General features: G+C 43.4%; 1 protein-coding gene across 2 annotated transcripts in view; it reads left to right on the top strand.

Annotated features, from left to right (window-relative positions):
* LOC145410690 (uncharacterized) overlaps positions 1-11065 on the top strand; it is a 13581-nt gene extending 2516 nt beyond the window's left edge. Inside the window, exons 2-8 of one of the 2 annotated variants that reach the window (XR_013899305.1) lie at positions 2308-2531; positions 4379-4520; positions 6162-6304; positions 8307-8381; positions 8551-8680; positions 9959-10373; positions 10525-11065. Coding sequence is in view for 1 of the 2 variants with exons in the window: in XM_080280802.1 (XP_080136928.1) it covers positions 2308-2531; positions 4379-4520; positions 6162-6304; positions 8307-8381; positions 8551-8680; positions 9959-10044 (800 nt within the window). In the remaining variant the exon portion in view is untranslated. Of the gene's footprint in view, positions 1-2307; positions 2532-4378; positions 4521-6161; positions 6305-8306; positions 8382-8550; positions 8681-9958 lie in introns of both variants that reach the window. The other variant, XM_080280802.1, reaches the window with a different exon arrangement.
* Positions 11066-11823: the final 758 nt, after the last annotated feature.

Below are 11823 nucleotides of genomic sequence, written 5' to 3'. Positions count from 1 at the left end.
GTTGTTATTGCGTAACCCTATTTTGTCTGACCGAGTAGACCCGCCTACCACAGGTAAGTCAACTGCCTCTGTGGGGCCATACTACAGGTACCGTACAATGCAAACACCGTGGAGGGAACTGGCGCCCCCTTCAGACAGACAATGCCTCGCCAGAGTCGGATCTGGGTCCTTCCTACGGCGAGGTGCAGGGAAATATGAGCGAGTTTGGGTCCAAGGTGGACGACGCTGTTGCTCCACCCAGGGCCCCCGCGCCACCACGTGTAGGTTCCTCGTCAGTGCCGCAGAAGATAGTTGAGGTAGGCAGTGGTGTGGTGTAAATTTAGTTATTTGATTGTTACCTACTGGCGTTAGCTTGTCAGCACCCACCCTACAAACTCCATGGCACTCGGTGGGGCTTGAATCCACCACTCTACTGTGTCCTACAAGTGGGAGGTCAGCATGAAACCAACTGAGTCACCAAGTCTCCCTAGCACTGGTAAGACGGCGTCACTCTCCCACGGCCGCCTACCTCACTTTAATAAGAGACACTCAGACTAGATTCACTGTCGCCACTTACGTTAAAGGTGTGTGCTCAATAGACTATGTGCCCCTAACCATAGATAGATAGCTGGATGGACAGACAGATACATGGACAGTCAGATAGATAAATAATTTTCTGAGGTTCTTTAGTAGTATAGAAAATGCACAGTTGACTTTGCGTGTTAGTACCCTGTAGTCAAATAAGTATCCAATAATCTGATGGTAGTAAGAGTTTTATATATATATATATATATATATATATATATATATATATATATATATATATATATATATATATATATATATATATATATATATATATATATATAAAATGTATATATTCGTAGTGAAGGGGTTTATCTATGCACAGGAAAAAATACAACATACAAAGTCACCGCTGCTTTGAAGTAGAGTTATTGTAAGCAGTGTGTTGTGCCTGTAAGGATCCAACAGACAAATGAGGCTCTAACGCAGTGACATAGGTGGTGCTTAGGGCAAAATATTACATCAGTAGTAAGAATACGGAGTAGAAAATTTAAATAAATATACATTTAATAAGTGCAATAAACGATAATCAAACCGATGGGACTCATTCGCAAACCACGAGATGAGGCGCCTAATATACAATATATTCTTGCTACCTCCAAACAATTTTTTACAAACCAATGAAACTGAGCCCCATCCACCCACTTCTATTTAAAACCCTTCAGTGCGATGACGCCTTCACGTGGTGGCACCAATAGTACTATGAGGTCTCTTCATTACTTGCTTACAGAAATGTCCCTCAGCTCCCTCCCTATCCCCCGAAAGAAGGATGGTGAACTGTGGAAGAAGGGAAGTTTCAGCCTCCACTCCACAGGGTTCGCGTTCAACTGAGTCTGGGTTACTAGCCTACTGCTTCTGCTGCTATTACTACTACTACGATGGAGTGGAATTGAATGTGTGGTCCCCCGAAATATGTATACTTGCAAGCCATAGTTTCTGTCCACTCTCGATTGATGGCCAAGTGTTGTTAGATTAGAGAGTTGTTTTGACTAGTCACCAAGGAGACTCATTCCTACCGTGTGTGTGTGTGTGTGTGTGTGTGTGTGTGTGTGTGTGTGTGTGTGTGTGTGTGTGTGTGTGTGTGTGTGTGTGTGTGTGTGTGTGTGTGTGTGTGTGTGTGTGTGTGTGTGCGGTTGAGGTGCGGCGAACCTTAGTTGCTGTTGCTGTGCCTCGGCCTGTCTGGTCGAGCAAATCCAGCGACTACAAGCAGGCACCCGCCTTCCAGTGGTAGACATTGCCTCGCCAGGGTCAGAACAAACTCCTTCCACATGGCAAGGTGCAGGGAATATGGAGGAGTCATCATTCCCAAGAGAATGAGCTGTGTATAGGACATATGTATGAGTGATTGTCTCAGCCAGAACTTTGATTGCTTGGTAAAATGCTGTAGGGTTCCCTGCCTGGGGTGTTGGGCAAGGCCAGCTACCGGGCCTTGGTCCCACGTCATCCTGGAACGATGGTAACCATCTATCTATTATATTTTGGTGGGCCAGCTGGTGCTACACCTTACCCAAGGGTGACCCGGGACTATGCAGGGCAGGGGTGTCCATCTTCCCTAAGCCGGACACATGCTCCGGCCGCATACCCCTTGCGAACCTTACTTAACTGGTGTATAAGTGGAGGTGTTTGATGTAGGTGTGGGTAAAGCAGGTGTGGGTTTAAGTGTGGTAGTAATTTTACCTCCCCGCTCTCTTGCAGGTGTGAGTGTAGGTGTGGATACAATTCTTACTCTCCCATTTCTCTCAGGTGTGGGTGTGGATGGTGTAGAGCAAACTTTAGTTCGGGGTGTCCATGTGCCCAGCTTCGCTCTGGTAGGCGGCCACGTACCCCTGGAGTGCCACTACAGGCTCAACGGCACTCCCCTCTACTCCCTCAAGTGGTATCACAACGGCACGGAGTTTTATAGATACGTACCGACAGAGAGGGTCAGACCTATCAACATACAGCCGTCTCTTATATTCTCCGTTACCGTGAGTGTTATCTGATGTGTTCTGTGGGGCTTTGTTTGTGTTCTGTTGCGTTCTGTAGTGTTCTGGTACGTACAGAGAGAGAGAGAGAGAGAGAGAGAGAGAGAGAGAGAGAGAGAGAGAGACTCCCTATCGATATACGGCCTTCTCCTATCTTCTTTGTTACTGTGTGTGCTCTTTGGTGGTGTTCTGTTGTGTTCTGCTGTGTTCTGTCATAGTATTTTTTTGTGGTGTTTTGTGGTGCTCTATGTCGTGTCTCTGCGGTGTTCTGTGTCATCGTGCGTGTCCCTGCCATTCCTATCTGTTCTGTTATTGCGAGTGTGTGTGTGTGTGTGTGTGTGTGTGTGTGTGTGTGTGTGTGTGTGTGTGTGTGTGTGTGTGTTCTTACCTAATTGTTCTTACCTAATTGTATCTTTACAGGAATGAGTCAAGCTCGTACTGTCCCGTGTCTTAGACCATATTTATCGTACATATCCTTAATTTGTGAATTGTTTTGGCACACACTATTTCATTCGGTAGTGCATTCCATTGATCAATTGCTCTGTTTGGGAAACTGAATTTCCTTACGTCTTTATCACCTCTCTTCTTATGCAGTTTTTTGCAGTGTCCTCTTGCTGATGCTTCTCCATATGTTAAGTAATCATTTATGTCTATTTTCTCCTTTCCTGATATGCATTTATATAGCATTATCATGTCACCTCTTTTCCTTCTCTCCTGTAGTGTTGGTAGATTCAGTTTATTTAGTCTTTCTTCGTAGCTTAGGTCTCTTAAGCTTGGTATCCATCTTGTAGCGGCCCTTTGAACTTTTTCAATCTTGTCTATGTGCTTTTTGAGATGAGGACTCCAGACTACTGATGCATATTCCAGGGTTGGTCTAATGAATGATGTTATTATCCTTCTTAGCATGTCTTCATTTATGTATGTGAATGCTATTCTCATATTTGCAAGCAGTGTATACATGTTCCGTACCTTCTCGCTGATGTGGTCAGCCGGAGATAGTCTGTTATTGATAATCACACCTAGGTCTTTCTCTCTTTCTGATGTATATAGGGTTTTATTTCCTAACGTATAATCCCAATCAGGTCTTTTTCCACTTTTACCAAACTTGATTACATGACACTTGTCCACATTGAATTCCATTTGCCATGTACTACTCCATTCATGAAGTTTATTTAATTCTTCTTGTAGCTCTTTACAAGAGTCTGTGTTAGTAATTCTCCTTTGTATTTTTGCATCATCTGCAAACATATTCAGATAGCTCTCATTTCCAGTGTTACTGTTTATATCATTTATATACACTAAAAACATGATTGGTGCCAGCACTGAACCCTGTGGTACTCCACTAGTCACTTCTTTCCATGATGAGTAGTTTCCTCTTAGTACTGTCCTCATTTCTCTTTTTATGAGAAAGTCTTGCATCCAACAAAACAGTTTGCCTCGAATTCCTCCTTGATGGTACAGTTTCCATAAAAGTCTTTGGTGTGGTACTGTGTCAAAAGCTTTCTTGAAATCTAAATAGATACTGTCCACCCATCCTTCCCTTTCCTGTATTGTGTTTGTTACTCTGTCATAGTAGCTTAACAGATTAGTAACACATGATTTTCCTTTTCTGAAACCAAACTGTCTTTCTGTTATCATACTGTGTTCTTCTAGATGATTTACCCAAGCTTTTCTTATAAGTTTTGTGTGTGTGTGTGTGTGTGTGTGTGTGTGTGTGTGTGTGTGTGTGTGTGTGTGTGTGTGTGTGTGTGTGTGTGTGTGTGTGTGTGTGTGTGTGTGTGTGTGTGTGTGTTGCCTCCTCTCCTGACCTCCCCCCCCTCTCTCTCTCTCTCTCTCACACACACACACAGGAGCAGTACCGTACAGAGGAGCGTGTGGTTCTGTCTCTAGGGCGACTGACCCTGGGCGCCACGGGGGAGTACCGCTGTGAGGTTATTGCCGAGCACCCCACCTTCAGGACAGAGGCCGCCACTGCACACCTCACAGTCCTCAGTACGTCACTGAATATTTCATGATCCTCCGTACATTACCATAATTGATGTACAGTATAGCTGCCTACTTGGTTCCTCGCCTTTATCAACCCCTTTCAGTCTGCCTTTCCTTCCTATTTCTCCCATTTTTCTTATCACTACCATTATCCTTCCCTCCATCCTTCTTTCCACGTCTCTTGGCTCTACACTGAGTGACAAGCCTAATGGTTTCCTGTAGCCCAGGGAACCATTTACGGTGTTGTGTGGTAACCATATAATCAAATAATGTGGCGTTGTGGAGCCTGCAATGGTGCTCCAGTCAACTGAGAGGAGCAATGGTGTAGCCAGAGGGGTGGTCAGTTGGCCCTGGTCACCCCTGACTTATGCCTGGCCACCTCAAATATCTGGAGAATACCTCCGGACCAACTTTAAGAGCTCTCCTTGGGCCATCCCATAAGCGGGCTTGGCCACCTCATTTTAAAAATCCTAATTATGTCTCTGGAGTGAAGAGACGCAAATGCAAAGTCCATCCAAGATCTAACCCTCCATCCTCTACCCTGTGCCTCGTTGTAGCGAGGCACTGTCTACTCCAAGGGAACATTGATTCACTGCACGAGACGGCCCTGCGGAGGTAGTTGCTTGCCTGCGGTTGATGGATATGCTGGGCCTGACAGGCCGAAGTTACTCAACAACAGCATCAGGGTTCTAGAACTTGCTCTTAACTGATTTAAATCCTCTGGCATAATAAGCAAAATGAATCACTAAGGACGAGGTGCTACAAAGAGTGCTATGCCAGTGAGAATACGGCTGGCACACTACCAATATATGTCTCACTATTTTCATTAATGTGGTAAGGAGATGACCAACGTGGACCTGATTCACGGCTATTTAAGGCATGATGGAGCAGCCTGCCACACACATCAAACACCACCAGGCCAGATATCAAAGGTCCTCTCCCACCTACACCTAATTTAAGTTACCTTTTCTTTGGGGGAGGGACTTCGAAAAGGAAATGGCGTTCAGATACATTAATATTTTTTCTGTCGAGTTTAGAAATGAGAAAGTTATTCGAATGCATTAAGATATTTTGCTGGGAGGCTCAGAATATTCATAGGCTTTCGAATGCAATAAACATTTTTCCTACAAAGCTGAGAAAATGGACAGAAATTCAGGAACACTTTCTTTTATCGAAGCAACTTTAAAATTAGGAACTGAGCTAAAAAATTATGTGTTCAGATACAATAACATTTTCCTTTAATGCTTAGATTTGAGAAAGATGTTATACAAGGAGACGTTCAAACACAAGAAGTTCCTCTCTCTCTCTCTCTCTCTCTCTCTCTCTCTCTCTCTCTCTCTGTTCTAAGGGTCTAGCAAAGGGAGATGAGTTCAGATACACAGCCTCACCACCACCACCACCACCACCGCCAACGCCGCCACAACAAAAATAACAAGAATAAAAATAACTACAGCAGCGATTACTATATAGGCCTACTGCTACTGTTCCTCCTCGTCCTCCTCCTCCTCCTCCTCCTATTACTACTACTACTACTGCTACTACCACCACCACCACCAACATCGCAACCACCACCACCAACACTACTACTACCATTACTACTACTATTACTACTACCATTACTACTACTATTACTACTATTACCCTCAGGTGAACAGCCATCGTTGCCATTGGTGGAGGGAGGGGAGGAGGTATACGCGCCCTCTGACGTCATCACGCTAACATGCCGACCCCCCCAACACTCCCCCCCTGGATATGCCCCCACCCTCACCTGGCTCGTTGGGGGCGTGCAGGTGAGAGAGAGAGAGAGAGAGAGAGAGAGAGAGAGAGAGAGAGAGAGAGAGAGAGAGAGAGAGAGAGAGAGAGATATGAACACTGGTGGATTTGTATGCATGTGTTATCACTTGTATGTAGTTCTGCCAAAACACGTTCTGTTTACTCTTCGGCATATTATTATTATTATTAATATTGTGTTGATTGTTTATTGCCTTAGCCCTTTCAGTACGAGGATTTTTTAAGAAAACCCAAGTAGCGTATGGATTAAGGAAGAGCATTTCCTCTGAGTCAACAAGTGTCTTAAGCTGAAAAAGAAAAAATCTGAAGGTGGCAGGAATTAATGAAAATATGACGTCATCTCGAAAAATAAGATAAAATTAACTGATATCAGAAATTCCTGTTTTGATCATTAGTTCACGTCTTTCACTTCCTAGGTCTGAGTGCTGACATGATTCACTGCTACCATCCGCACTCTATATCCAACTATTAAATATATTGCCTATAATTCACCCCAGATGCCCCAGCCGCTTTTGAATTTCCTCCTCGTAATCACCTGCAATATATCAACGACCCGACATTTCAAGAGAGGAAGCAAATATCAATCACTGAATATAAAAATCAGGAGTTGGACATCGCCACCAGTTTCCCGTCAAACGGATGAAGTTGGCACGCCTGTCAGGGAGTCAAGTCAGATGCAATTTTTTTTTTTTTTTAAATCCAATCTCGCTCGAATTATTCTGTGAAATTTCTCGTCTTAATTTATGGTGGCCGACATTTCAAGAGGAAGGAAATATTAATCATGGAATATATAAATTAAGAGATGGACATGATCGGTAGTTTCCCCCCAAGAGCAAGTAAAGCTGAAGGGTCAAGAAGGTCATGCAGGGCTAAGAGTTTTTGAGGCATTATTCTCCATGGCATAGGAAGCTTCATTACACTTTATCGTTAGCGATTCGTTTTGCGTAGTACGCCTTAATATCCTCGTGTGTGTTATTGATATGTTTTTCATATCGACATAGTTTCCATCAGAATTATACCAGAGGACAATAAAGCGTGATGTGCAAAAACAAATCGCCAAAAAAAAGGGGTGTTACGAAATCACCAAAGCCAGCGAGAGGACGGCTGTTTACCCGATCACGTCTGACATATTTTGTGGCTCAAATCTGTACCCGGCCTGCTATTTGTGGCGCGGGGGCTGGCCAGTGGTGGCGTGAGGGCAGGGGTGATGCCGGATACACGGGGAGGCGCCATAATGAAGAGTGACGCGGGCGGCTGTTTTGGGGGTAACTAATGTATAAATAGACGGGTCCACGCCAGACCCGAACGGAAGTAGGCGCAGGAATAACATAGGGCCTAATTCTAGGTGCCATATATTCGTAACACCTAGTCTTTAGCGATTTATTTTGCTTACTACACTTTCAAGGGACCGGACCCACTCGTCAAAAATGAGAAAAAAAATACTATAGTGTTCATCCGCATCTGTCACATTGTCTGTCAAAATCCTGTAGCCCTAGTATTCACAGCTGGCCACATCCCCCAAGCTGAATGTCCTGCCTTGCCTGGACCCACTCTCTTTTGTCAATACAAGTTTTCCTGCTGCTTTTGGATCTGCACAACATGATAAGACCTTCCAAGAGAGTGATAAGGTGCCACAGTGTGAGGAGAAACCTGTACACCTGAATAGGGTGGTCAGGTGCCAGTTTCCATTGGGAATTGTTAACCTCACCCGACCCTAATCTTAACTCTAGCAAATATCTATTACCACTTAAGCTTATATAAAACCCTTCAGGTAACATGCACTATGTCATTACTTCATACCTGCACAGAAAACGAGGTGCTCAAGAGGACGCCTTCATGAGGTGGCACTGCCTGGTTATACAAACGTCCCTCGGTTACGTCCCTATCCTCTGAAAGGAGAATAATTGACTTAGAAGTTAGCTTAAAGTGAATAGGGTACACGTAGGAAAAAGTACTGCTGCTCTACATCGTTTCCATAGCATTACATTACCTTTTCCCCAGGTGAGACAAGACAAGGTGAAAATGACAACGCGACGTCAACGCCCCGCCCTTACCCTCAGTCTGCCCGCCCGCCAGGTGAGAGAGAGAGAGACAGACAGACAGACAGACAGACAGACAGACAGGCAAACAGACAGACAGGCAAACAGACAGACAGACAGACACAGAGACAGACAGACAGACATAAACAGAAAAAGACAGACAGACAGACAGAAACCCTAACTCCCCAATCACGCTACCCCAACAGGTGGAGGCAGGAGGGGGCAGCGTGAGGGCAGAGTGCAGAATGAGCCTCGGTAAACACTCCCTCAGCGCCTACAGGATACTCAGGGTCAGACACACACACAGGGCCCTCGTCACCACACTGCACTCTGGCGGTAAGAGGGAGGGAGGGAGGGAAGGGAGAAGGGCAGGAGGGAGAAAGGAAGGGAGGGAGGGAGACAGGAAGGGCGGGAGGGATGTAGGAAGAGCGGGAGGGAGACAAGAAGGGATGGAGAGAGAGGGAGTGGTGGAGGGACTGTGTTGATGGTTGAATGGAGGGAAGGAGGAAGGGCGGGAAGGAGACAGGAGTAGATGGAAGGAAGGAGGGAGACAGGAATAGATGGAAGGAGGGAGGGAGACAGGAATAGATGGAAGGAGGGAGGGAGACAGGAATAGATGGAAGGAGGGAGGGAGACAGGAATAGATGGAAGGAGGGAGGAAGTGGTGGATGGACTGGGTTCATGGATGGATGGAGGAAGGGAGGGATGAACAGAGTGGATGGAGGGATGGGTATAGTGGATAGATGGATGGAGGGGTGAATACATAAATGGATGGATGGAGCAAGGGAGGGGGGTTTAAATCTTTTGGAAGAAGAGATGGATAGATGAAAAGATGGATGGACAGTTGGATGAAGAGAGAGAGCGGATGGATGGGTGTGGAGTTCACCGGATGGATGTAGTAGATAGATGGATGGATGGATAGCTTTAGAAGTAGATAAACTGATGGGTAGATGAATGTAAAGTAAATGATTGATGCGTTTTCTTTGCCCAAGTGTTCATAACCCGCTGCCAAAATAAGGGACCTAAATTGTACATCAGTGGTTGCCTATGGGGAAATGTTTGGGTGTTTTTCCTGCCATTTCTCCATATTGGCACCCAAGTGATGGCAAGTGAAGGCACGAGGCACATAGGAGGATGCTGGGATTCAGAGACAGAACTGTCGAATCTGTACCATGAGTCCGAATTACAAATCAAATCAATCAGTAAACAAATACAACTAAAATGTAAAATAAACAAAGAAAAATAAAGTGAAGGATAGAATGATAGATAGACAGATAGACAAAATAAATAGACAGCAGAATATAAATAGATAAATAAATGAAATGGAATAAAAACGTCGATGAATATTTTTAAGGCTCAGCAAGACATTCAACTAAAATTTATAAAACTCATAAAATATAATAATAAGATATAGATTGTCGATAAATTATACACTCATAACATCCTTAATTCTTTTCTATCAGTCAGGCAGCTAATCTTTTCCTGCAATTCTTTTCATTATTATTATTATTTTTATTATTATTATTATTATTATTATTATTACTACTACTACTACTACTACTGCTATTACTACTATTTCTACAACTACTATTATTACTATTATTTTTTTTCCAGCAAGTGAGAAGGCATCATCCACACTCTGCCTACGGTTGGCCCTGACGCTCATCCTTATGGCACATGTGTCATATGTGGCACTGTGACAACACATGGCATTAACAGGATACTTTATGACACACGCAACACTACTTAATAAAATGATGAGAGCGACACATAGTTATAAGTGACACGACACATGATTTTAACATGACACATTCGACACTACTAAATAAAACAATACGTGACACATATGACACATGAAATTAACCTGACACATACGACGGCTAACAATACAAGTGACACAGTTGTACGTTACCCACCAATATTTCATCCGGTGTCACACACTGCTTAAAACAAAGATGATGATGATGATGATGATAGAAGGAAGAGGAAGAGGAGGAGGCAACCAAAGGGGGAGACAGGTTTATTCCAGGTCACTTTATTCTCCTTTGTATATTTCCCTTCTTGTAACCCACAAAGACCAATTTATGTAATGTCCATGGTATATTTTGTCATACTGTAAGGCTTGAACATATCTTTCATTTCATTTTAATCTGTGTATTCATTAACCCATTACCTCCCAGGGTTCCTGTGTGAGGGATTGTGCTGGAAGGGTACTAAGCATCCCGACCTCCGCCTACCGGGCCATAGTCGTGGACTTTAATACTCATCGGTCCCTACCCCGGGTTCCCCCCTTTATTAACTCTTGGAAATGCCCAGTTCCGTCCTATGTTGAGGAGACTGGGAGCAAATGGGTTAATAATCGTTTCAAGCTTCACCACTCAAAAAACATATTCTCAGGTCTGTGCTCTTTTCACTTTAACTTGACCTGAAATCGTCATTTTTCCATCTTGGTATCTGAGATACAGTAATTTAACACTGGAATATTGGCTAGTCACGAAGGAGTGCCGTGGAAAAGATGTACAGCAGTAGTGGTCATTTTCTGGTACTGAACTACTTGAAATGAGCTGCGAAGGGGCGAAAATCAGGTGCTAGTCACGAGGAAGTGCCATGAAATGGATGTAGAGCAGAAGTATTGTCTCAGTCATTGAGCTAAGTGAATTAAGCTGCAGCGGGACTAAAAGAAGTGCCATACAAAAACTGTAGAGCCGTTGTATTGTCTTTCTGGCATTGAGTTTTATATATATATATATATATATATATATATATATATATATATATATATATATATATATATATATATATATATATATATATATATATATATATAATGAATGGAGGAAGGAAAAACAAAGGAAAAAAATAAGTTCATGTGCCTAAAGGCATCCTCCATTCATAAAATATTTATAACAATTGGATTTAAATTCGAGTGGATTAAATGTATGTGGGATGCAACTCCCAGGAAGTGAATTCCAGATAGTAGTAGTTCTGGGGATAAATGAATTTTGATAAGCAGAGGTTCTACATTGCAGGGGAGAGAGTGTAACTTCATGGGCGCTCCCAGTTGCCCGAGTATTTCGGGAGAAAATGTGAAGGGGAGGCACAACTTAAGCCAGTTCGTCAGCGCCTTAGGGTAAAAATATCAATAAAATAATGCTAAAGAAGCAACATCTCTACGTACTGATAATGGAGGTATGTGAAATAAGCTACAAAAAGGACGAAAAACTGGCCAGGTTAAGGTGAAAGGACTATGTTTTGCATTGTAGTATATGAAATCGACTTATTATAATAAACGCTGATGCTTTAGTGTGTTTACATGTACAGTCTCTCTCTCTCTCTCTCTCTCTCTCTCTCTCTCTCTCTCTCTCTCTCTCTCTCTCTCTCTCTCTCTCTCTCCAGGCAACCATTTACTACGTAGATAGTATGAAGGTGAATCTAAATAGTAAAAGATTTTGAGAAAGTGAAGTGTTTTGGATATCTGG

Source organism: Coenobita brevimanus, chromosome 86, assembly GCF_032717465.1.
Source record: "Coenobita brevimanus isolate Jiangsu-jjx chromosome 86, ASM3271746v2, whole genome shotgun sequence".
NCBI classification, from domain to species: domain Eukaryota; kingdom Metazoa; phylum Arthropoda; class Malacostraca; order Decapoda; family Coenobitidae; genus Coenobita; species Coenobita brevimanus.
Note: the sequence above shows the minus strand (reverse complement) of the source record. Positions and strands in the feature narration are given on the sequence as shown.